The sequence below is a fragment of the Anolis sagrei genome, chromosome 1 (genome assembly GCF_037176765.1).
Source record: "Anolis sagrei isolate rAnoSag1 chromosome 1, rAnoSag1.mat, whole genome shotgun sequence".
NCBI classification, from domain to species: Eukaryota; Metazoa; Chordata; class Lepidosauria; order Squamata; family Dactyloidae; genus Anolis; species Anolis sagrei.
In genome coordinates this window covers 165,195,699-165,223,477 of record NC_090021.1, presented here as the reverse complement: position 1 = coordinate 165,223,477, position 27,779 = coordinate 165,195,699, and the positions used below count along the sequence as shown (strand labels likewise).

At 41.1% G+C, this 27,779-nt stretch overlaps 1 protein-coding gene across 1 annotated transcript in view; it reads right to left on the bottom strand.

The window, feature by feature from the left end:
- Positions 1-27,779, bottom strand: part of KIAA2012 (KIAA2012 ortholog) — a 107,402-nt gene that overhangs the window by 3,827 nt on the left and 75,796 nt on the right. The window contains exons 14-19 of the mRNA XM_067470096.1: positions 8,783-8,815; positions 8,219-8,312; positions 5,404-5,581; positions 3,134-3,278; positions 1,784-2,214; positions 199-401 (exon numbers count right to left, since the gene is read on the bottom strand). Coding sequence (XP_067326197.1) covers positions 199-401; positions 1,784-2,214; positions 3,134-3,278; positions 5,404-5,581; positions 8,219-8,312; positions 8,783-8,815 — 1,084 coding nt within the window. The remainder of the gene's footprint in view (positions 1-198; positions 402-1,783; positions 2,215-3,133; positions 3,279-5,403; positions 5,582-8,218; positions 8,313-8,782; positions 8,816-27,779) is intronic.

The following is a 27,779-nucleotide window of genomic DNA, read 5'->3' as shown; positions in this document are numbered from 1 at the left end:
AGGCACAAGAGGCAGGAAATTCCCTTCCTTCTGAATGGCATCATGGTTAGCAACCAATAGACCTCTAAAAGGGAGGGGTATTCCATAACTGGAGCATCACAGCCACCATTTAATCACACCGTTTTGATGATGAAGGCAAATATGTGGAAGTGTTCCACGGAAGAGTCACTTTTTGTACATCTTTGTACATCTACTGACCGTATTTCCTCAATTCTCCTCTGTTTTTCCAGCTGCATTTCTTCCTTCATTCTCTCAATACGTTCCTGTTGCTCTTGTTCCTTCCGTTTCAAGTCCTCCTGCTCTTTTCGTTTTCTCTCTACTGCCAGCCGTCTCTTCTCTGCTCTCTCTGCTATCATCTTTTCCCGTGACAGTTTCTCTTCTTCTTTGTTTCTCAGGAGACGCTGGGAAGTTAAAAGGAAAATAGGATTACTCCCAAACAGAGGAGCACATTCTGATGAGATGGGGGAGTTCCTTGAAATACAGGGCCAGTCGTACCATTGGCAAGTGCCTCAGGGAACTGGGACTCCTTCCCACCAACCATTGCCCTGTAGCCACTAACGTGGCTGAAAGCAGAAGATACCGTATCTGGACAAATGTTAAAAGAAAGTCAAATAACTTGACAAAGTAGTTGGAACTAGTGACTTGGGGGGGGGGGGGGACCGGGGGGGGGCAATAGGAGGATTTGACCTTTGCCTCTCTATTTTGCGGCCCACTCTATTTCAATGATTGGCTTTTTTAGATAGTGTATATAACATGCCCCTCACCTTTGAGTGTCTCCTGTCTAACAGGTTAGAATTATGTGGAAAAATTATAATATACAGAAACCATGTCTGTTAATTCCTAAAGAAAAGTGGTGCGCGGGGGGGAGTCTGCATTGATGGTCAGAGAACCCCACATAGTGTGGGTGGGACTGGTAATTGGCAGGGCTACAAAAAGTGGGGGCATCCTTTTCTCCTATAGGAATTCTTTCTGGCACATGAGAATTAGTAGTCGTAAAATCTCAGCATACAGTGGAACCTCAACTTAAGAGTATCACAACTTAAGAACATTTTGAGTTAAGAGCAATAGTTCAGCCTGGGTTTTGCTTTGACATACAAGGAGAGTTTTGGTTAAGAGCTAGTGTCAGAGGGAGTGAGAATATAGGGCTTTAGGGTTTCAAGGGAGCAGCCTCCGTACCTCATTCTCTTGTCCATTTCAGGAGATTGCTTTGCTCTTATTTGCTTTTAGGAACTTTGGGTTAGTTGATTTTTTGTGATTTTTATTCCTGGAATGTTTGGCTTCATGAAGAAAGAAAGGGAGAAAGAGCAAGAGAGAGAGGGAGGCTGGAATGAGCCTAGTATGAGGAAAATGATGCTTCTGTCTCTTCACTTTCTGCTTTGTGCTTCCTTACCTCAACTTTGCTTTTCTACCATTTTAATGTTGATATTTCTTTTTTATCATTCCATTTGAATGTGCATTTATGCACTATTTGTTATTGATAAGGTGCATTTTTATTTAAAAACATGTAACAAAAAAGAGTGGGGGTGGTGGCTGGTACGGATTAATAGCATTTCAATGGGAAAAACTGCTTTGAGATAAGAGCAATTTGAGTTAAGAGCTCAGTCACAGAATGATTCAAACTCTTAATTCAAGGTATCGCTGTATTTTCCTTTTAACTAAGTAGCAACTTAAATATGTGGGTTCTTATTAAAATCAACTCAGCAATCTCAATTCACTTAATGATAAGAGATATGCATTGAAAAATCCCTGAATTATGACTTTGCCTGAAAATGATCACTCTTACCTCTGGAAATTCCCTGCTGTGGACTTCATCAGTCTGGGAGCCGTTTGCAATAGGAAGGACTGGATGAAAAAGAGCTGCTTTGTTGTTTGGAAGGTTGACCGGAGATGTAGAAGAGTGGATAGTGTCTTCAGGGGAAGGCCATTCTTCCTGCATCACCAAGGGATGCTCCTCCTGAAGAGGAGTGGAAGGAGGGCAACTTTGGTCAGAGATGCCTCCCATACTATTGTCATCTTCACCCTCGGCTTCTTTTTCTCTTCCTCCTCCTCCTTCTCCATCATTAAAAGAACCAGTCTGTTCCAAATCAGCATCTCCTCTCCTTTCTTCTTCCTCTTGGTGTGATTCCTCTATAGTTTCTGATTTTCTGACACCTGCTGTTTTTTCTTTAGGAAAAACAACCGTTTTCCCAGCAGCTTTTTTCTGTCTTGGTTTTCCTTCAGCAAATAAATAAATAAATAAATAAATAAATAAATAAATAAAGTTATAGCAGTGATTCCCAAACTCTGGTCCTCCAGGTGTTTTGAACTTCAACTCCAAGCAGACTTAACCACTTTGGCCTGAAGTCCAAAACAGCAAATAACCAGAATTTGGGAATCGCATAGGCTGGATCTACATTACCATATAATCAGGACTATCTGCTTTGAACTGAATTATAGTCTACACTGCCATATAATTCAGCTCAAAGCTGATAATCTGGATTTTATATAGCAGTTCAGATCCAGGCTGAGTTAGAGCATCAAACACTCTCCCATACTGTGCCAATCAGGGATCCCAGTATTCAATGCTGATCAAGTTTTTTTGGCATTGGAGGATATTTCAATGTGCTTTTCTAAATCTGTGGTAGTATGGAATAGACAATATTAAATTGAATAACTACTCAAACATCCTAAAAGCGTGACCTAAAAATATGTAATTATGGGGCTGACCAGGTGTGTGTATGTCAGCTATAGTTTCTTACAGTCAAATGCTACTTGGAAAAAGTAATTTAGGTAATTCCATATTTGCAACACTGTACAAACATAGCAGTGACTAGACATTTGCATATGGCAGAAATGGGCAACTTCTTCACTACTGGGGTAGTAATGATTACAGCAGTAGCCATTACCTTCATGCACAAAATACTGTTTTTTTCAGAAAGATGTTCTTTTTTATGCCCTCAACCCAAATTTGTAAAAATGTTTTTTTAATAAGAAATATCTTGGAAGTCCAAAAATGTATCAAAAATATGTACAAACTGCCATATGCTCACCCATCATTTTGAAATTATTAATTCCTGTAAACAAGGAAGGCATGCACAAAGATTTATACCTCCAACGCACATGAATAATACAACATGCATACATATATACGTACCTACAACGAATTCTGTCTGTTTTTGGTGTGGATCTTTCTTGACGTTCTTTTTCCGTACTTTTGAAACATCTCCAGCTTTCCCCAATTCATATTTCTTCTGTCTTTGGGATGGCTTGTTCTCCAAAACACCTGCTGCCTGGGATTTCTTTTACAAAATGGACAATAAATAAATAAATAGTGTACCTTGTTAAGTGAGGCGGATTGGGTAACTCACAATAGAGGAATCAGGTGGGTTGCTCTTCTCAAGGGGGGAGGGGGAGGGCACCCATTCTTCTGCTGAAAAAAACCCAAAGAGGATCCTTATATCCAGACAAAACAGAGGTACTCCTGGTCAGTTAGAAGGTTCGACAGAGTCACACTCCCTTGAAGACACAGGTTCAAAGTCGGGGTGATCCTGGACTCATCTTTGACCCTGGAGGCCCAGGTGTCAGTGGTGATTAGGAGCGCTTTTGCACAACTAAACTTGTGTGCCAGCTGCACCCATACCATGAGATGTCAGATCTGGTCATGGTACTCCATGCCTTGGCTACTTCCCATTTGGACTATTTTTTTTGTTGTGTCAGGAGTGACTTGAGAAACTGCAAGTCACTTCTGGTGTGAGAGAATTGGCCGTCTGCAAGGATGTTGCCCAGGGGACGCCTGGATGATTTGATGTTTTTATCATCCTTGTGGGAGGCTTCTCTCATGTCACCGCACGAGGAGCTGGAGTTGATAGAGGGAGCTCATCCACCTCTCCCCGGATTCGAACCTGCAATCTGTCGGTCTTCAGTCCTGCCGGCACAGGGGTTTAATGCACTGTGCCACCGGGGTCTCCACTATTTGGACTATTGCAATACTCTCTATGTGGGGCTGCCTTTGAAGATAGTTTGGAAGCTGCAATAGTTTAGAGACTGGCAGCCAGGTTACTAACTGGAGTGCCATTTCGTGAGAGGATGACTGCAATGTTGTGGCAGCTCCACTGGCTGCCGATCTGCTTCCAGGCAAAATACAAAGTGCTGGTCATTACCTACAAAGCCCTAAATTGTTATGTACATGCAGGCCGCATCTACATAAAATGATTAAAAACTCAGGGTGAGATAAAGGAGCAGAATTATTTGTGAGTGAGAACTTGTAGAGAGACAGAGTGATAGACTGACCTTCATACAAGGGGGCGGGGTGCACTCCTAGGACGAAGATATTGAGGGGAGTAATAGGCTAAGAATATGTTACTACTCTCCAAAAGCGCAATGGAAGAGCCAGGTCATGAGATTCTTTTTAAAGGTTTCTAAGGTAGGGGCTTCCCTAATCTTTCCTAACTTTTTTCCAGCTTGTGATCACACCAGTTCTTTGTCGGAGGCAGATGGTATGAATCATATGAGCAACTGTGTTATGCCTCTGCTTGTAATCTGTCTGCGCGATCTTCTTGCAGCAGCTGAGGATGTGATCCATTGTTTCATCTGCTTCCTTGCAGAGTCTACACTTGGAGTCTGTTGTTGACTTTTCAATTGTGGCTCTCATGGCATTTGTTCTAATGGTTTGTTCTTGGGCTCCCAGGATCTCCTTTTCCAAAGATCCATTTGTGAACCACAGCCATGTTTTTTCTTTGTCAATTTGTCTTTCAATTTTCCCCAGGAACTGTCCATGGAGAGCTTTCTTTCGCCAGTTTTCTCTTCTGCTCTGCATTGTGTTTTACAGTATTCATTTTGTCTTTTGCACTTGAAGCAGTTTACTACTATTGACTTCCCTCAATGTTGGTTCTTGACTGCCTTTCACATAATCTGCTAGTGCGTGTTTCTCTTCTACCATTTGTTTCACTTGCAGAGGCCCTCTGCCTCCTGATTTTCTGGGCAGGTAAAGTCTGTCGACATCACTACGTGGGTGTAATGAGTAGTGGATTGTCATCAGTTTTCTTGTTTTTCTGTCCAGATCCTCCAGCTCTGCTTGTGTCCTATTATTATTATTATTATTATTATTAATAATAATAATAAATTAACAAAGTATTATTATTATTGTTATTTTATTATATATATAACACCAGCATAATCAAAATTTGGAAGCCCCAGATCAGCAGCAACTGCTCTCTATAGTCTGTTGAATGAGCTGCCAGAATTGGGATGTAAGCAACCAGGGGAAAAACGAAAGGATGGGAAAGAGAACGAGGGTAAACTCCACACCAGATTACTAACATAAGAAGCCACCTGCCCTAGTGTCCACACTACAATATGTTTACCACGACTCTCTCACAATGCTTTGTGTATTTTTTCTAGAAACCACCAGATTAGAAGACTTACTGTTTTGAGGCCAGTGTCCTTCACTTGCTTCCTGGTCTTCTTTGGGAAAGCCATGTCATGTACTTCCGTTCCAAATTTCTCTTCAGAAGAAGAGAAGCCCATTCTTGTGCTCTCCTGAATTTCCTCACTGTGCTCAAGAAGCCTCTTGACAGCATTACCTGATTTAGGGACACTCTCCCTTGCAGAAAGACATTGTAAAATCACCAGATCAGAAAAAAAATCTTACAAATCTTTAAATTTAATACTTTCCACTCTTGCGGATGAAAAAACCTACAGCAACAAGAAAAAAGAAGCTCCCCTCCCCACCACCCACTGACTGTATTATGTTTGCTTTTGTTTACTTGCAGACGTTGAAACCCCTTGATGTACAACTCATGTAACTGTAATGGCCTCAGCAGGTAACTGCCTTTTTCCTTGTCTCATTATCAAGAAAAGGAGAAAAAAAAAAACCCCACATCCTCCTTGTAGTATTAATGCCAGTCCCAAGGCTCTTCTCCATGATTAATAATGAAAGCAGGTGGTTGGCACCTTTCATCTTGTGATCTCAAAAGTTTTGCTGTGTGCTGTGCAAAGTTTCAGAGTGGTAAGATTTCCCAGAGGCAGCACAGTTGGCCCTCTCTATCCACAGGCTCTGCCTCCATGGATTCGCATGGATTCCCTTCAACCAAGGATTGAAAATATTCAGAAAAATAAAATCCCAAAAGCAGATAAATACTTAAATTTGCTGTGCACTGAACACTATGCTGGTATGTAGGAATGCCCTGCTTTATCCTCCTGTCATTTCACACATTTCCAGCATTTGTTTGTGTTGCCATGTTAGATGAGCCATTTTAGTATGCCACTAGCTGTACCCACCACACGTTACTGTTGCCAAGTTTTCCTCCCTCTTTCTCTCCTTCTCTTCCTTCTCTCCTTCATTCCCCTTTTTTCTTTCCTTCTCTCCTTCCCCTCTTCATCCCTTCTCTTCCTCTTCCCTTCCTTTCCCCCTTCTTTTTCACTTCCTCTTTCTACCCATTCTTCCTTCTCTACCTATTCTTGGACTGCAACTCCCAACAGTCCTTCTGATTGATCTACCTACCCACCTCTATCTAATCTATCTATCTGAAGGATTTCTGGGAGTTGCAGTCCAGGAATAGGAAAATGGAAATATGCAGGGATTGGGATGCTTTCAAAGAAATCCAAGGAGAAGGAATCTTGCATCTTGGAAGACGTGCATTTGGATCACCCTCTCTCCTAAAGGGACTAGTCTAGGGGATGCTGGGAGCCGTAGTCCGGAAGAGAGTGTGGATATGCTATTGTGTGTTTTGTTTTCTGGGGGAGTAGTTTTTGTGCATGCACTGTAGCGTCTTTTTGCTTTTTTGACTTTTTAAGTCCATTCTGCTGTGTTTTTCAGTGTTTTATGTGTGATGGTCACTCATTGGCCTGATAGGAGTGTTGTGTCTAAATTTGGTGTCAATTCATCTAGTGATTTTTGTGTTAATCCAACAAACTAACATTATATTTTTATTTATATAAATTGCATATAATGGGATGAGCATCCATGGATTTTGGTATCCATAGGTCTTGGAAGCAAACCACATTTGTGACGGCACGTCTGGCCCCACTTGTATGTGAATGTATAGCTAAATTGTTTGGTTACCTATAGCTGTCAATCAATGTTATTTTGTACTGGTTGAATTGCTCCCCCTGCTCAATTGTTTGGCTCCGTCCTTTCCTGGGGAAGAGGGCAGTGCTTTCTTTTCATTCTACCATCAGACAACTCAGCATATGGACGTGAGAAAGGCTTGGCTCTAAAGTCATCTCTCATCACTAGTCAAGTCATCTCTCATCACCAATTCTTAAGTTTGTATTCTTAAGATTCATGCTTCATGTTCAGATCACCCTGGACAACGTTGAGGAAACTTAAGCGCCTTCAAACCAGTCCTTTGACATCAAGAGGAAGACTTTGTGCCTTCAAATATAGGTCATTGGACTGGAGTTGTGAATGCTCAGGTTTTCACAGCCATTGAGAAAGAGGGAACTTGGAAAGCTTCTCAGCTGTAAAACTCCTTGGACCCAAGACTTCAGAGACTGCAATGTATATTTTCTTTACCCCCTTTTGGAACCTCAAGTTTATCCCTAAGAAAGATAACTCATTGTGAACAATAAAGCCTATTTCGAGTTATCTATAGTGTATTGATCCTTGAGAGTTCCAGTTCTCTAAAGGAGGGCAAGAAGCAAAGGATGCCACGTCCATGTTTCTTTCACTAAGATCTATAGCCCCCAGGCGCGACGGCACAACATTGAATACCAAGCGCTTGCTGTTTTGTTGAGCATGGGTGGGAAAGCACTAGAGATGGCTGGTGTCTTTTTAATATTTGCTTTGTGCAATAATAGATAAACACGGTTGGAGGTAAACAAGACTTTGTGAAGTGTGAATTATTTCATACTCTTCCAATTTCCAAAGGAAGAAAAAGGAACAGAAGCATATGTTATCATCTGCTTTTGTAATTGGAAGCTAGAAAATAAAGCTTCTGGACTGGTCCTGACTAATTAATGATCCGAGCGCTTGACTGCCTGCTTGGTACCTAAACAGTGCCATTTTTCTGCTGCACTCAGTCCATGGACTGCCAGCTCATATTCACCGCCACCCCACCTCAAAACTCACATTCCTGAACACAGCATATAAGAGTATCTGCTGTTGCGTATGTGTTCCCTTTCAAAGACCTATTGCTGGATGCTGCAGCTTCATATGATTGATTTCACTCATTTCCTTGGATCTGAAAAACATACCAGCCCTTGGAAAAGCCAATGGCTATTCATTTTATATACTTACATCTCCGATGGGGAACCTAGTGAATGGGACAGCTGCGGTTTCAGGTGCGAGAGACTGCCTGACTGAGGCAAGTCTTCCAGCTTCCTCTGTGTATCTGAAAAAGGAGTAAAACACAGACATGTATCTTGACAGAAAAAAATATAATTCACTATATATATATATATATATATAGAGAGAGAGAGAGAGAGAGAGAGAAGACCTTGAGTTAAGAGTTTAATTGGTTCTATGACTTAGCTCTTAACTCAAATCATGCTGGCCTCAAAGCGAATTTTCCCATTGAAATGTTATTAATTCTCTCCCCTCCCCCATTTTTGTTATGTGTTTTTCAATGAGAAAATGCACTTTATAAATAACAAATAATGTATAAATGCTCATTCACATGAAACAATAAAAAGGAAGACCAATTTTAACATGGTAAAGCACAAAGTTGTGGCAAGGAAGCACAATGCACAAAGGGAAGAGGCAGGAGAACAATTTTCTTCATATTGAACTCGTTTTAGCCTTCCTCCCATCCTTGCTCAAATAAGACAAATAAATATATAGCAGACGGGGTGTAGCTCTCACCTGTCCAAGGCTCTAATTCACATCCTTGAAACCCTAGAAATGGAAAAAAGTATTCATTAAACAACCCAGCAAAACTATTTAAAAATATTTTTGGTATTATAGGAAATTGACATTCTAAATGAGTTACTTCACCATGTACAATGTTTTCACAACCTGTTTTGACATCCCTATGTAGAGAGATGTGACCGAATTAAATGAAATTGTGGGGGGCACAACGTTTTTTTTCCAATTCAGCAATCAGAAATACATTGAAAGCAGCTGCGGTGTTGAAAAAGGTTTTTTTTTTCATTGCAGGCTTGTATTCTCATTGTACAAGCCAGGGCCAAATTTACATGCACTAGGACTATATTTATAATGTCATCCAAGCCAGAACAGATGAGAGTGATTTTATCTGCAAAGTGTCATGTAACCATCTGCATTTCCTCTTCCTAAGCAAAGATATAATAGTCCTCTGCCTATTTTAAATAGCTCTGCAGGATGGCAGATACAATGGCAGAATATGAATATATATTCATATATATATATATATATATATATATATAGTGAGAAAGAATGGCACACACTGCCACAGAGGAGGCCTTCAAGTAGGTTCTAACCCATATTTAAAGTTGTTCTCAGTTTTCTGACAATAATTTCCTAGGTACACATTTCTATCACTGTTGGCTCCTCGGAAAAACTAGAGATCTGGTTTGGGCTCCCCTCTGTTTGAGAAAATCTTAGGAATGATCAGGCCCGTAGCCAGGATTTCGTTTCGGGGGGGGGGGGGGCGCTGAATTCTTTTCAGGGGGGAGTTTTGGGGGGGGGGGGCTGAGTCTGAATGAAAGAGGGTCTAACCTAGCAAACCTTTTGTATCATTACCCCAATACCCCCATGCATATGGGATATATTGAGTATGGTGATCAGATCATGATATGAATAAACATAACAGTTTAAATAATGCACCAGTAAGGCCTTTTCGCGAACCACCATGAGAATTTGGGGGGGGGGGGGCGGGGGGCCTGAAGCCCTTCAAGCCCCCCCCCCCCCCCCCCCCCCGGCTACATGCCTGGGAATGATGGTATCCACTACCCTGATCATTTCACCATTCACAAAGTCAACATTGGTGTTGTTACAGCTTTCTGCCAGACAGATAGCAAACTCTCCAAAAGTCAACCAGTTCCTTGGAGAAGACCTTCTTGTCAGTCGTCCACCTCTGCAGAGGCTCTGAGTAGTGTGATCTGTCAATCTCAGGCCCCTTCCACACAGCCATATGCGTACGCCAGAATATCAAGGCAGAAAATTCCACAATATCTGCTTTCAATTGCGTTGAGTCCGAACTGTCACATATCCCAGTTCAAAACATAACATGTGGGGTTTTATTTAACTGTGTGGAAGGGTCCCTAGATCACCCTTGTCCCACGCAAAAACAAGGATAAAAGATAACAAACCTGTGTTGCAAACTGAATAAGGATAGATACCACTTTGGACATATCCCACAACTGTCATGGAAGACATGACGTCCAATACTGACTAGCTGTGGAAGGGAGACTGCTGAGCAACACCAACAGAACTCCTAAGGTGTGTCTACACTATACACCTATAGAACTTTGTTAACTTTCATGACAGAGAATCATGGGATTTATAGTGTGCTGATGGGTTCATATTTGTTTGCTAGTCCTGGGAGTGGGCTAGTGCTCTTTAGCACAGAAGTCACTCCCCAAACTACAAATCCCTGGAGTCCATGGACTGAAGCTATGGTGGTTAAGGTAAAGGTAAACGGTTTCCCCTGACATTAAGTCTGGTTGTGCCTGACTCTGGTGCTCATCTCCATTTCTTAGCTGAAGAGCTGGCGTTGTCCATAGACACCTGTAAGGTCATAATAATAATAATTTATTTATTTATTTATTTATTTATTTATTTATATTCCATTCTATCACCCCAAAGGGACTCAGGGCAGATTCCAAACATAAAAGGCAAACATTTGATGCCAGAATACAACAATACATGCATAATAACAAAATTTATACAACCCAACATATAAATACGAATTATAACTTAACCAACTAAAATTAAAGAAAAAGCACAGCCTGTTATAACAGACATAAAACAAAACATCAAACATCAAATGGAAACAATAATTTCCCATTTCTTTGGGGCAAATCGATTAATCATTGCTCGAGATATCTATTGAGCTGATGGGGTGAGCAGGGCACGGATACTGATGGCAGCTATTCATCAGAGGTATAATGGTAGTATTACTAACTACTATTCCTCCTCATCGTAAGCCAGTGAGCCAAGGTACGTCTTTAGCTGTTTTCTGAAAGTAGGGAGGGAGGGGGCCATCTTTAACTCCTTAGGAAGGAAGTTCCAGAGGTGGGGGGCAGCCACGGAGAAGGCCCCTTCTCTCGTTCCCACCAGTCGTTCTTGGGACGGTAATGAAACTGAGAGGAGGACCTCCTCCGATGACCGCAGTGTCTGAGTTGGTCTGTAGAGGGAGATGTGGTTTGTCAAATGGCTGTCATGACTGCATGGAGCACTGCTACCTTCTTGCTGGAACAGTACCTACTGATCTATTCACATCTGCATGTTTTTGAACTGCTAGGTTGGCAGAAGTTGGGGCTAACAGCAGGAGCTCACTCTGCTAGCCGGATTCAAACCACCAATCTTTGGGTCAGCAAGATCAGCAGCTCAGTGGTTTAACCCACTGCGCCACTGTGGGCTCCTATGGCAGTTAGGTGGCCTTAAACTGCTATAACTCTACAATATGTATATACTCTTCTTCTCTCCTGGACACTCTTAAACTCTTAAAGAGTGACACCTTAACCCAGCAAGCTGTGGGATGGGGTACTTGGGGAGAAGAATGGACCCACTATCTGCAATCCTGTCCTTGCTTTGGCATCCAACATTTTAAGAATATTTCTGTGAGTGTTGATGGCATTTCGTGTTTATTATTATGACCATATTAAAAAATATATTACAGAAGGACAACGTGACATTAAAGTTTGCAAAGTCTTCTTGGGATTTTCTGTTTTTAGAATTTTTTTTCTGTCCATGTATTCTGTAATCTTCCTTTCACATACCAAAAATTTGAAATTACATGCAGTTTTAGTTTGAAACACCAGCAATTCCTTACTGTCAATAGAGGGCAGTCTTGTTCCAGGAACTATGAAAAGCCAAAACTAGAAGGTCCCTCCTCCCCTCATTGCAAGCCACTGAATGGGGGAAAGTGCCTCTTGAAAACCAAGAAACATATTTCTAGGCAATGAGTTCTGTACTGCCTTGTTTTTCTCTACTGCCAGGGATCACATATAGAAAAATATTAACACATTTTCAAGCAGGTGCCAAATGCAATCTTAACTCATGGGTTTCCCAACTCTGTGCTTGATTGTCACCACTAACAATGTAATTTTACACGTCTACTTAGGCCCCTTCTGCCATAGAATCCAGATTATCCAAACAAATAATCCACATTATCTGCTTTGAACTGGATTATATGAGTCTACACTGCCATATGATCCCATTAAAAGCAGATAATCTGGATTTTATAAGGCAGCACAGAAGGGGCCTTAGAGATAAAGCCCACTGACTTCAAATGAGGCTTATTCCCCATTTGAATTGAAATTAATGTAGAATTAATGCCTGAATGATACCCACATCGTGCAATCCGATACCTGCCTACTGGGAAGTAAGCCTTACTGAGCTCAATGGCATTTCATGATTTATTGTACCGACTCTTTTTTTATTTCAATCATGGACCACCCTTACACTTTACCCCATAGACATGAAATAGCTCTTAGGAAAAGACTGCTAAATCATTTATAATTTTTGTTATTATGTGTATATCGGTTGTTGTACTCAGGCATTGTTTGCCTTTTTGTGAGCGTAATCTTCCCTGAGTCCCTTTGTGGAGATAGGGAAGAATACAAATAAAGTTATTATTATTATTATTATTATTATTATTATTATTATTATTAATGATCCGGTTGCCAACCACCTACCCACATATTAAGGGATAGACAAGTGATGGCATCCTTGTAACAATCATTTTACAGTGTATATAAATATAATTTACATCACTGTTTTCCAAACATTTATTTATTTATTTATTTATTTATTTATTTACAGCTTTTATATTCCGCCCTTCTCACCCCGCAGGGGACTCAGGGTGGATTACAGTGTACACATATATGGCAAACATTCAATGCCAATTTTTAACATACAACATATACAGACATACACAGAGGCTATTTAACTTTTTCTGGCCGCCAGGGGAGCTGTCACTTTCATCGTCCATCTGCGATGCTGATGAAGCACTTCCGCATTCCCCGCATGCTTCCCCGCTGGAATGCTTTGCTGGAGTCTTCTTTATGGCCTCATAAATCAGTTAATTTAGCCTCCCCACACTTTAAGGTGGTACCTTATTTTCCTACTTGACAGATGCAACTGTATTTTGGGTTGCAAAGGTCGACAACAGGCTACACACAATTGGTTGGAAACCCACTCCAACCCGGGCTGGCTTCGAACTCATGACCTTTTGGTCAGAGTGATCTTAATGCAGCTGACACTCAGCCAGCTGTGCCACAATCCCGGTGCCCTTTTGAATTATCCTTTTGAATCAGAAATGCGTGGTAAAAAAAATTATTTGGATGCAAATAGATTTTCAATGTGCTAACGAACATGAAAAAGTGTTAATTTCGATATATGAGGAAGGTGGTGAGTTTACACCATATTGTCAATCATCTCAGAAGGATACAAAGGTGACCACCAAAGGTAGAACCATTTTCAAGGAAAAATATACTGAATTTAGAAACTGCAAGAAGAGCATAGGTGCTTTGACACTATTTTGCCCATCATCAGCTGGACCTCTGATATCAAAGGCAACCCCAAAAGATAATCTGCTGAGTGCAATGTTCCAACTAGGAGATGTGAGGATCTTGCAATCTCATAATTACCGGATCAACAGCAGTGACCAGCTATTGAATTTGCCAGTGGATTCTGGGAGTTATAGCAAAATAATCATAATACCATAGACGACCCCTTGTGGCTGAACATGATTATCTTCCAAGGGTAGAGTCTTTTCTGTGGTCCGTAAGTGACTGGGGGGGGGGGGGGGGGGGACCTATTTTGGATAAAACAGCAATATCTGTATTGAGCTAATCAAAAATGCACACAATCATTTATCACAAAAGGTGTGTTAGCACAGGATCATAAAGGCTTTTGAAGCTCCAACGGCTTCTTCATCCAGCTAATGTGTTTGCCCATTTGAGATAAAACTGGGGGGAGGGAGTCATTCTATTTTAGTCATGTAGTTTACACCTTTGTGTAGCTACTTTTCTACACCCTAGTGATCAAAAAAAGGGAGACTCACATAGGAGGAACACATGACCTTGCCATGTCTCACAATGCCATTTGGTATGTGTGAAAAATAACCTATGTCCTATGTAATTTCCACAAGGAGCCCTTATTTCCTACGTTACTGCCACTGCATGAAAAGCTGCCACATGGAAGCTACAATCTCACTGCTATGTTGGGCCAGAGATATCATACATGCTGGAATAGTGGAACAATTGGGATAAATAACACTGTGTACCAAAATTTGAAAAAAAATCTGTTCCTGGTTTGAAAGTGTTATTTCCTGCTTAATTGTGCAGTACTTACTTTGAAAGTAGTTGTTTTTGTTTGTTTTTGTGGCTGCCACAAATGATGCTGAATTGGTTGAGATAACCATTGAAAAACTATAGCAAAATGTGCTGTTGGGTGTCCCACAAAAGCAATTTTTTTGAAGTTTAATAAACTTTCCCCATGTTTTTATGATAGAACCAATTAGGAAACGACATTTATAACCCAGGAACAAAAATCATGTTACATAGTGTAAGCACTCTTGGTTTTTTTTTAAATTAAACAAAAGGTCATCATTAGAAGGATCACAGCACTGGCAAACTATGTAATTCACAGCAATCCAGCACCCAATGAAAAGAGTATTCCATCATATGTGTTACATTTATTCACACGCATATTAAAAACATTACTTCTTCTTCTATACTTAGGAAGGCTGGAGATGAGACTGCCTTGAATTAAAGCAAGGAAATTGGCCTCTGTATAACGTCTTGGCTTTACTTCACACATCTCCTTGCACCTTCTCAGCATGGCGGTTGCACGTTCTGCCCACCCACCAAGTACTAAATCACTGCTAGCTACACTTTTGGGATTGTTTTGGCGACATCAGTCTGAGAATCAATTAGCACCCAAATATGACTTAACAGCCACATTGCTTTGAGACAGAATTCCCTGGGAGTTTTGCCCATTTGATTCTAAATGTATCTGTCTTTATCTATCCTAATCTGTGCCCTTTTAACAACATCAAGTCAGCGAGGTGTGGAGATTTCAGTGTTGGACTAGGACCTGGAAGGCCACAGTTCCAATTCCTGCTCGGCTATGGAAATCCCTGGGTGACTTTGCAGAAGTCATTCTCTCTCAGCCTTAGTGGAAAGCAAAGGCAAACCCTCTCGGAGCAAATCTTGCAAAAACAAAAAACCAAACAAACCCTTGTGATGGTTCACCTTAGGGTTACTATATATCGGAAATGACTTGAAGCACATAAAAACAACAACAATAACAGTGCCAATTCTCATACCTTGCCTGGCTTGAATCCTGTTGATTATTCACAACTAGAGTAGATCTATAGAGTCATTGTTGAGGGGTGAGTCAACAAATAGACAAATGTCCTCTGGATTTACTGAGGCCCACTGCCATACGAAATCCAGTTTATCTGCTTTGAACTGGATGATATGGCAGTGCAGACTCATATAATCAAGCTCAAACCAGATAATGTGGATTATCTACTTCGATAATATGGATTATAGGGCAGTGTAGATGGGACCTGAGTCTCTTTTGGCAGAGGTTAGAATTCAGGATACTGTTTCAGAAATGGGCATCAAGGGCCCTTCCACACAACCATATAACCTAGAACAGGGGTCCTCAAACTTTTCAAACCGAGGGCCAGGTCACAATCTCTCAGAGTGTTGGAGGGCTGGATTATAATTTGAAAAACACATGAATGAATTCCTATGCACACTGCACATATCTTATTTGTAGTGCAAAAACACTTAAAAGCAATACAATAATTAAAATGAAGAACAATTTTAACAAATGTATTTGTTTTTAACAAGTATTTCAATGGAAAGTGTGAGCCTGCTTTTGGCTGATGAGATAGAATTGTTGTTGTTGTTGTTGTTGTTGTTGTGTGCTTTCAAGTCATTTCAGACTTAGGTTGACCCTGAGCAAGAGCTGGTTAAATGACCTTGGAGGGCCATATCCAGCCCCTCGGGCCTTAGTTTGAGGACCCCTGATCTAGAATATCAAGGCAGAATAACCCACAATACCTGTTTTGAACTAGATTATCTGAGTCCACACTGCTTATATTCCAGTTTAAAGTAGATAATGTGGGTTTTTATTCAACTGTGTGGAAGGGTTTCACTACTTCATCACACTAGAGAATCAATCCACTTAAAATTCAGTTTCTGCCTCCTGCAAAATTCTGGAGTTTGTAGTTTTGGGAGGCCATTCAAGGTTCCTCTCTAAACTACAAACCCCAGAATTCTGCAGAAAGCAGAAACTGGATTTTAAGTGGATTCATTCTCTAGAGTGATTAGGTCTTTTTAGAAACCACAGAAGAACAAGAAAGCCGTTCTTGCATAGCTTGTATCTGTCTTTAAAATAGCAACAAAGACTACAATGTCAAAGAGGTAATGTGTGATAAATAGGGACCTGATGACATGTGCCTCAACCCTCATGCAATAATGTCCTAAAACATTGAAGAATTGGTCTTTTGGCCACTTCCAGTGAAGACTTCACATGCTCAGAGTATGTTTGAAAAGAAACAGACTACTGCCAAAATGGAGGTTTGAGAGGGAATTTTTCTCTCTCTAACATATGAGAAAATAGGAAAGTGGAAAAGAAGAGGAAAAGGGGGATTCGTTTCACAACTGGAGTAATGATATACAGGATGAACATCCCCTATCTGGAATTCTGAAATCTAAAATTCTTCAAACTTGTCGACATGGATGGCTGAAATAGTAGTGCCACGTTTGCCTTCTGAGATTCAATGTACACAAACTTTGTTCCACGTACAAAAGGATTTAAAATATTGTACCTTCAGTCAATGCATTTGAGCTGACCCCTGAGGTGGTGCTAGTGCTTTCTCCGTGACTTACCCATGAGTCATATCAAAATAAATGATTTTGGCCTCCAAACATGCCCTTGACTAATACATGACATTGACTTACACATGTCATGTATTAGTCAAGGACAAGTTTGAGGGCCAAGATCATTTATTTTGACATGACTTGTGGATAAGCCAAAGGGAAAGCACCAATGCCACCTCAGTGGTCAGCTCAAATGCATGCCATTGACTTATACATGTTTGTTTATTTATTTATTTATTTACTGTATTTGTATATTGCCTTTCTCAGCCAGTCGGCGACTCAAGGCCGTTTACAACAAATCAGTACACATAATATCGTAACAGAAGTTAAAACATTAAAAACAATATAAAACACAACAAAAGCAATAAAAACATCATTAGAATCTCCTTATTATCAAGCCTTGTCCAATTCCATTGTCAAATCATTTGATTTCCTATATCAGTTACTCTGCATTTGTAAATGCTTGCCCAAACAACCATGTTTTAACTTGTCTCCAAAACGCTAAGAGGGAGGGAGCCGATTTGATTTCCCTATGGAGGCCGTTCCATAGCCAAGGGGCCACCGCTGAGAAGGCCCTGTCTCTCGTCCTAGCCAGGCGTAATTGTGACGAAGGCGGGACCGAGAGCAGGGTCTCCCCAGACGATCTTAAGAGTTCTCGATTAGAAAGTGCTTATTGTACTTTTAAAGGTTGTATATTTTGTGTCATAGCCTATGGCTACTACAATAAACAATTCTAGAGTCTAAAATGACTTATACATGATTTTTTTTTGTCATGTCAGCAGCAACCGCTCCTGTTGTGAGAGAATTGGTCGTCTGCAAGGACGTTGCCCAGGGGACGCCTAGATTATTTTTGATGTTTTATCATCCTTGTGGGAGGCTTCTCTCATGTCCCCACATGAGGAGCTGGAGCTAATAGAGGGAGCTCATCCACCTCTCCCCGGATTCGAACCTTCAGTCCTGCCGGCACAGTGCTTTAACCCACTGTGCCACCGGGGGCTCTATACATGATTATATATGGTATATGCAAATACAAGTATTCTGGGATTGTGGCGCAGCTGGCTGAGTGTCAGCTGCATTAAGATCACTTCTGACCAAAAGGTCATGAGTTCGAAGCCAGCCCGGGTCGGAGTGAGCATCTGACCAATTGTGTAGCTTGTTGTCGACCTTTGCAACCCGAAAGACAGTTGCATCTGTCAAGTAAGAAATTTAGGTACCACCTATGTGTAAGGAGGCTAATTTAACTAATTTACGAGGCCATAAAAAGACTCCAGCAATGCACTCCAGCAAAAGCATGCAGGGAATGCGGAAGTACTTCATCAGTGTCACAGATGGACGATGAAAGTGACAGAAAAGTTAAATAGCCTCTGACTGTCCATCTATATCAGTGTTTCTCAACCTGGGGGTCGGGACCCCTGAGGGGGTCGCGAGGGGGTGTCAGAGGGGTCACCAAAGATCATCAGAAAACACAGTATTTTCTGTTGGTCATGGGGATTCCATGTGGGAAGTTTGACCCAATTCTATCATTGGTGGAGTTCAGACTGTTCTTTGATTGTAGTGAATTATAAATCCCAACAACTACAACTCCCAAATGTCAAGGTCTATTTTCCCCAGACTCCATCTGTGTTCACATTTGGGCATATTGAGTATTTGTGCCAAGTTTGGTCCAGAGCCATCATTGCATGAGTCCACAGTGCTCTCTGGATGTAGGTGAACTACAACTCCGAAACTCAAGGTCAATGCTCACCAAACCCTTCCAGTGTTTTCTGTTGGCAGGGAGTTCTGTGTACCCAATTTGATTCAATTCCATTGTTGGTGGAGTTCACAATACTCTTTGATTATAGGCGAACTATAAATCCCAGCAACTACAACTCTCAAATGACAAACTCAACCTCACCAGTATTCATATTTGGGTGTATTGAGTATTTGTGCCAAATTTGTTCCAGTGAATGAAAATACATCCTGCATATCGGATATTTACATTATGATTTATATCAGTAGTAAAATGACTGTTATGAAGTAGCAACGAAAACAATGTTATGGTTGGGGGTCACCACAACATGAGGAACTGGATTAAGGGGTCACGGCATTAGGAAGGTTGAGAACTACTGGTCTATATTGTGTGTCTTTGGCATTGAATATTTGCCATATATGTGTACATTATAATCTGCCCTGAGTCCCCTGCGGGGTGAGAAGGGCAGAATATAAATACTGTAAATAAGTAACTAAATAAAAAAAAAATCTAAAATAATTTTGATGCCAAACATTTTAAGACTCAACCTGTACTTTAAACTCTTCTCCCTCTTAGCAAAGCCATTAAGTATAGAGTTAAAACTACTCCAGCAACCCATTCTACCTAGTTTCAACTATGTTTTCTTTAGACCACAATAAAATAGACCAAGGTCACCTCCAGCCTTTTGAAAGCATCACAATATTGTGCTATGGGACCTCTGTGAGTTGTTTTTTTTAAAAGCCTCTAGCAAAGCCAGTCCTTGCCTGCACTTCTGTGGCACTAGAAAAAGTCAATTTACAGTGTTAAGATCTTTAGGAGTTTTCCCCATGATCCTTTTGGTGAGCTGTTGTAGGAAGAAGCAAAAGAAAGGGGGGAAATACTAACATGAAACGAACTCTTTGGATACAACTCTGGAGGGAGTTTTCAGAACTGAAATTGCCTACTTGTTACGGGCTTACTCACAAGGATTTCTATGTGTGTGGAGTTCAGAAGGAGGAATCAACTAGAAGATAAAACCCATGCTGTGCGAAAAGGTGTGCTTTAGGAACTTCCCTGGTGTGAGCAATGGGTAGCTGGGGGAGTTAAGCGGTTTAGCTAACAAATGCCAGGGAACCACAGATTAAGAGAACAAAACTCGCCTGCTAATGCACTGCACAGTTCCTTCAGCACTGCCAAAGGGACAAGGAAACTCTCATTGTTTGGCTATACTCTGAGCCACGTACACAGGCCTTAATTTGACAAAATTGGAAATGTAAATCAACGTAATCTACAGGGTCTTAATACCCTGAAACCTTTAACAGCTGTACTTCTATACTGTAACTTTCATTCTTGTGATAGATGTCATGTTTAGACACAACAGTAAGTCACAGTTCTGAACAATCCTGCCTAAATCCCACTCGTCTTCTTCTAACAGCAACTAAACTAACAGGCAATTCAAGATTGACTATGTTGCTCCCAAACAAGTCAAGAATCCTAAAACAAGGGCAAACCCTGGTTTGTAATTGCAGCTTGTTGAAGATACAAGAATGCAAGTTTAGGCAACATAGGCCTCTTCCACATCTATATAAATAAAAATGTAAAGTTCGTTTGTGGGATTACCAGAACTCAAAAACCAGTGAGCCAATTGACACCAAATTTGGACAGCATAGACCTAACAACCCAATGTATGTCCTTCACTCATTTTTTTTTTGCTTTTGTCATTTGGGAGTTGTAGTTGCTGGGATTTATAGTTCACCTACAATCAAAGAGCATTCTGAACTCCAACAATGATGGAATTGAACCAAACGTGGCACACAGGACTCCCATGACCAACAGAAAACACTAGAAGGGTTTGGTGAGCATTGACCTTGAGTTTGGGAGTTGTAGTTCACCTACATCCAGAGAGCACTGTGGACTCAAACAATGATGGATCTGGACCAAACCTGCCACAAGAACTCAATACACCCAAATATGAACACAGATGGAGTTTGGGGAAAATAGACCTTGACATTTGGGAGTTGTAGTTACTGGGATTTATAGTTCACCTACAGTCAAAGACCATTCTGAATCCCACAAACGACAGAATTGGGCCAAATTTCCCACACTGAACCCCCATGACTAACAGAAAATACTTAATGCCATCCAGTCCAACTCCATTCACCAGGGCAAGAAAATGTAATCGGAGCCCTCCTGACAAAGAGCCATCCAGCCATAGAGATAGATAGATAGATAGGTATGATTCACACACAGATATAGTATCATAGATTTGAAAGGGACCCCTAAAGAAGGACAATGATATGTTGTATGTTCCAGAGTAGGCATACCAGACAATCTCCACATCAACACTGACAAAGAAACAACAAGAAATACTGTTTACCCACAAGCATCAAGAAATTACATATATTAGAAACCAACACTTTCTCATTACTTTATTTTCCAGATCACCAAACTGGGCCACAGCGATGCCTGGCAGGGGACAGCTAGTAGCTGAATAAAATCCCCACATTATGTGCTTTGAACTGGGATATATGGCAATGTGGACTCAGATATCCCAGTTCAAAACAGATATTGTGGGTTTTTCCTGCCTATTGTGGATTATACAATAGGCCAGGGGTCCTCAAACTTTTTAAACAGAGGGCCAGGTCACAGTCCCTCAAACTGTTGGAGGGCCGGATTATAATTTGAAAAGAAATATGAATGAATTCCTATGCACACTGCACATATCTTATTTGTAGTGCAAAAAACACTTAAAATTGTTCTTTATTTTAATTATTGTATTGCTTTTAACAAATATAAACTTATTAGTATTTCAATGGGAAGTGTGAACCTGCTTTTGGCTGATGAGATAGGATTGCTGTTGTCGTGTTGTGTGCTTTCAAGTCGTTTCAGACTTAGGTTGACCCTGAGCGAGGGCTGGGTTAAATGACTTTGGAGGGCCGCATTCGGCCCTCGGGCCTTAGTTTGAGAACCCCTGCAATAGGCAATTACAGAAGAATTTATTAGAAGAATGGAAACCTTTTTATCAATATATATGCTTGTTATTGTTTAAGCACTTTATTGTTCCTCACCTTCTCAGGGCATTGTAGCTGAATCATATTTAAATGAAACTAATAAATAAATGTGCGTGTGCACACATGAATTAGATTTACAGAACAATCTGTGCACACAGCTTTGAATGCTTATTACACTGAACCTAAGGTGCCATTGAGTGTAAAATACATCCCATTTTTTGAAGCTTCAAATTTGAAAAAATGAAAAATTATCTTTTAATATTTTAAAATTTTTCCTCTGCAGGTGGAATGTCTTGGATTTGTTTCAACCCAAAAGTCATCTGGATGAACCTATTTTAATAAATCTGTGGAGCCCCCAATGACGCAGTGGGTTAAAGCACTGAGCTGCTGAACTTGTTGACCGAAAGGTCGCAGGTTCAAATCCGGGGAGCGGTGTGAGCTCCCGCTGTTAGCCCCAGCTTCTGCCAACCTTGGAGTTTGAAAACATGCAAATGTGAGTAGATCAATAGGTGCCACTTGTATGGGAAGGTAACAGTGCTCCATGCAGTCATGCTGGCCACATGACCTTGGAGGTGTCTACAGACAACGCTGGCTCTTCGTCTTAGAAATGGAGAGGAGCACCAACCCGCAGAGTCAGACATGACTGGACTTAATGTCAGGGGAAAAACTTTACCTTTACCTATGGTCTCATTGGAGAGGCAGAGGAAGCAAGAAGTGGTGCTTAGCTCAGTCAGATCGGTAAATAGCCATGAGGCTGAGGACAAAATGATGTGGGTTGCAGAGCCATTTGGGCAGGGACTCCTCCTCTTTCCTCTCTCAGAGGTAAGACAAACTTTAAAACAAAGACAAAAATTGGCAAATCTAAAGTGCATAGATTGTAAGATGCACCCTTTTTTGAGCCTCTAAACTAGGAAAAGATACTAGAGTGTTTGATTTTGGAAACTAAACAGAGTTGGCCCTGGTTAAGACTTGGAGACTACTAATGGTATCCTGGGCTATATTTTAGAGGAAAGCATGGGCAAAATCATCTATGAGTATTTTTTTTCCTTAAGAAGGTGTTGGTGAGATTCAAGAGTTTCCATAAATCAGCAGGTAACGTGAAGGCACGCGCACGCACACACACACACAACGTGTTTATTGAACTGCAGCTTGACAGCTGTAAAGCTGTCATAGACTTTCCCCCTAAAGAACTCCTGCAGCTGTCATTCTTTGAGAACACTGGAGTGGCACAGTTACTCTTTATGGCTCTGTAGTGGGGAGAAAAACACTTCATAAGTTTCCTCTTCCCTCTAAGATAAAATTTTCATGAACCAACCGAGAAAGCTGAGCAGCACTGTTAGTCTTGCAAAAATGGGAAACCTTTTAACGGCCCTGGTCTCACCTATCTAGGTCTAGCTGATGAGGGTATATCATTGAGCTGTTCGGTTTAGGCAGCAATGTGCCTTTGTTTTCCTTTTCCTATTTCTCCCAACCAGTTTTCTGATCATTTTGTCCTCAGCATCTCCCACTCCTCAAAGTGGAAATCATCAAGGGCTATATTGTGATTGATTTCCCTTTGCTCGGTCTGTTTAAACTTTCAGCAAGTAAATTATGATCAAAGTAATTTCCTATGGGTACATGCTCATGCCCTTAACTGAGTTATCTTCCTTGAAGCTAAGTGGAGTATCTTTTCATGAAAGCAGAAAAACAAACAAACTCCCCTTGTTTAATTTGGGAGGGATTCGGGGATAAGGCCTCCATGATTACAGTTTAAAACTGAAAATAAATACCGTATTTACTCGTATCTAATGCTTACCTTTTTTGGCTAAAATTACCTTCCCAACACGACTAGACTTAATGTCAAGGGGAAACCTTTACCTTACCTTCCCAAAATTAGGGTGCACATTAGAGTCACGTAATATGGTAATCTTAGTGCTGAGCCAAAGCAAAAAGGGGATGCTACTTTAGGAGTGCCTGGAGCTTCTATTAAAGATGCACCCATAGATGCACCCAAGGTTTTCTTTGGTGTTGTAACACTTTTGTTTTTAAAGAAGGAATTATAAGCATGCAGTCACTGCAATTTGCCTCGTTTTTTCCAAATTACAAAGAGTGCATTTTTGGTGCTGCAGATTACATTCACCAGCAAATGCTTTTTTGTTTTTGTTTCAGGGTTTTGAAAAATTGAGATGTGCATTATTTATTTGTTTATTTATTTGGAGTGCTTCTACCCCGCCCTTCTCAACCCCCTAGGGGGGACTCAGGGCGGCTTACGAAAACAGGCACAATTCAATGCCCAACAATTCACAAAGTACAATATACAATTTACAATTTAATATCAGCAATTATCATTAGTTAAAACAATCACATCAATACAATAACAGTAATAAAATCATCCTGTGGTCAATGTTCGCCGATTTATAATTCCATAATCCATCCAGCATTGTCATTGCCCTTTCCTTCTCTGGTCGTCATTGTCTTTTGTCCATCTGCCAGCTTACCCGAAGGCCTGGTCCCAAATCCAGGTTTTTAACTTCCTCCTGAAGGAGAGGAGGGATGTTGATGACCTAATTTCCCCGGGGAGTGCATTCCACAGGCGAGGGGCCACCACTGAGAAGGCCCTGTCCCTCATCCCCACCGTCTCACTTGTGATAAAGGTGGGGCTGAGAGCAGGGCATCCCCAGAAGATCTTAAACTCCGAGGTGGGACGTAGAAGGAGATACGTTCGGACAGGTATGCTGGGCCAGAGCCGTAAAGGGTTTTGTAGGTCAAAACCAGCACTTTGAATTGTGCTCGGAACTGATGGCACATTACATTCAAGTAAATACAGGTAGTAGGCATCATACAAGGAGCCCCCTGGATTTACTAACACAGAGCAAAATAGAATTAAGTCAAGGGAAACAAATTGGGACAAACTAATAAACTATATTGAAAAAGAAAACAAGGAAATAAATATTGTAAGAATGAAACAATATGATTAATTAAAATTGAAAACAAGCAAGACCAGTGTCCCTTACACAGGAAGCCAAAAAGACTCACAAACTTGTTAAAAGAAAATCAAAGGGGGGAAAAAAAGTAAAAAATGGGATAAATCCTGACCTGGAATCCTGGAAGTGCTTTAACCTGTTAGAGACCAAATCTTCGGTCTCTTGCAGACTCTCTCCTACCCCCCTTCCCTCCCCTCCCACCTACTCCTTTTCTATCTCTTTTTTCTTCTACACTCTTACTGTCTTACTATATACAGGGTTAGTCAAAATGAATAGGCCAAACATACATACAATTAATTGTCTTATTGGCCTATTCATTTTGACTAACCCTGTATATTGTTCCCTCACTTTCCATGTCAACGACGCTTTCATTTTCTTTTTAAAATATGGAAAAATAATGATTCTAGACTTTACTATAACGTTCTACTCTAAGAGCACATATTCTAATAATTTTTTTTTTTTTTACAAAAGGAGCCCCCGGTGGCACAGTGGGTTAAAGCGCTGAGCTGCTGAGCTTGTTGACCGAAAGGTCGCAGGTTTGAATCCGGGGAGCGGCGTGAGCTTCTGCTGTCAGCCACAGCTTCTGCCAACCTAGCAGTTCGAAAACATGCAAATGTGAGTAGATCAATAGGTACTGCTCCAGCGGGAAGGTAACGGCACTCCATGCAGTCATGCCGGCCACATGACCTTGGAGGTGTCTACGGACAACGCTGACTCTTCAACTTAGAAATGGAGATGAGCATCACACCCCAGAGTCGGGCATGACTGGACTGAATGTCAGGGGAAAACCTTTACCTATACCTTTAGGTATTGTACAATTGGCCTTCCACTTTTGTATGTTTGAGCATTTATGTATTATCCTATGTTATTCCAAGTCACTTGTAGGTCTTCCAGCTTCACTTTGTTTGAAACTGAGCACAGAGTCACAGTGGAGAACCTAGGGATTTCTAAAGAGCCGTTTTCTCTTTTTGAAAGAATAGCATTTTTTAATTCACCGTTTCCCCACTTTTGTGGGGGTCCTGCACCTCTAATCTCAGCAAAAGTGGGGAGGGTGCTTTGTGCATCTACCAATAAGTTGTATGCAGTTTAAAAACACGCTAATCTGTGAACATGTCAGTTCTGTTATCCAGATACCATATTTACTCGATTCTAATGTTCAGCTTTTATGACTAAATTACCTCCCCAAAATTAGAATGTGTATTAGATTTTATTTTTATTTATTTCAAATATTTGAACCCCGCCCTTCACTACCCCCGAAGGGGGACTCAGGGTGGCTTGCAGCCGGCAACAATTTTGTGCCCTACATATACAACAGATAAAACCACAGTTACATAATAAGTAAAACATTAAAATTAGATTAAAAATAATTGAAAATGATGCAAATTGAATTAGTTGGCATGTCAAGTCTGAGTTCTACGATCAACAACTTAATCCGAAGCATGTCCATAGTCCATTTTTCATAGCATTGTCGTCATTTTTATTTTCAGCCTGCTATCTGAATGCCTAGTCCCATAGCCACATCTTCAGCTTTTTCCTGAAGGAAAGGAGGGAAGCTGTTGACCTAATTTCATTGGAGAGCAGGTTGCACAGGTGGGGGGCCACCGCCGAGAAGACCCTGTCCCTCATCCCCACCAAGCGCATTTGCAACGAAGGTGGGATCGAGAGCAGGGCCTCCCCAGAAGATCGTAAGTTTCGAGGTTGGACGTAGGGGGAGATACCTTTGGACAAGTAAGCTGGGCCAGAACTGTATAGGGCTTTATAGGTCACGACCAGCATTTTGAATTGTGCTCAGAACTGGACAGGCAGACAGTGGAGCTGACATAACAGGGGGGTGGTATGCTCCCTGTATGTCGCTCCAGTAAGTAATCTGGCTGTTGCATAATATGGTAAATACTTTTTTGGGTTTCAGGGTTTGCAAAATTGAGGTGAGCATTAGATTCGATAGCGGATTAGATTCGAGTAATAAGGTAGTTTGCATCTATGTCAAAGTTGTTACATACCCATCACCCCACAGAGGATATTTGCCACTAACGGAGAAAGGAGGGGTGAAGATCCAACAGTAGACAAAATTAAAAAGGTTTCCCCTGACATTAAGTCTAGTTGTGTCCGGCTCTTGGGGGGTGGTGGTGGTGCTCATCTCCATTTCTAAGCTGAAGAGCCAGCATTGTCCATAGACACCTTCTAGGTTATGTGGCCAGCATGACTGCATGGAGAGCTGTTACCTTCCTGCACGAGCGGTACCTATTGATCTACTCACATTTGTATGTTTTCGAACTGCTAGGTTGGCAGAAGCTGGGCCTGACAGTAAGAGCTTACCCCGATCCCAGGATTTAACCACCAACTTTTTGTTTAGCAAGTTCAGCAGCTCAGTGGTTTAACCTGCTGTGCCACCGGGGGCCCCAATGTACACAAAGTAGACCTAGTTAAAATCCATTGACTCCCAGCCTGAAATTTCATCCTGTTTTTGTCAAATGTAAAGCTTCGGAGAGGGAATACGAGAGACAACCAGAGGACATTGCTCTGGAAAGGTCATAAGCAAAAAGAATAAAATTATACGACATTACTACCAAGATCTGAAAACCAGGTGGAGCGGGGAGAGGAGGAGGAAACGATTCAAGCACCGTAGCACTAGTCTCTGCAGACCTTATGCAAGCACCACGAAGGCAAAGGGGAAGAAGCATCACAAGAGCAGAATAACATCTTTCTCCCCATCGGCACAAAGATATCTCTCTCAGCGATTTAAACGCTGCGTTCATTCTTGCTCGTCGCTGACCCTCTGCTCTATATAAAGAACATCCCTCCATTTTTAGAATTCTTGCTGGAATATGATTATGGATGGCCAGACTTCAAATATCCTGTTTGACGCCAGAAAGGGAAAAATCATCCACGACATTCAGCACAGTATTTACAACAGGAAAGGGACGCACGTATATAGCAGGAATATGTAGCATGTAAGAATAAAGGATTTCAAACCTATGTTTTCCTACTGAGTGATATTACAAGAATTTATGGCCATTTTTCAACTTTTATTTGCATTTGGGAAATTTCATTTTGCAAACAAAATACTTTTTCGTGCGAAACTTGGGATTTGGGAATAAAACAGTGTTTTGTGCAAAAAGCAACGCCCTAAAA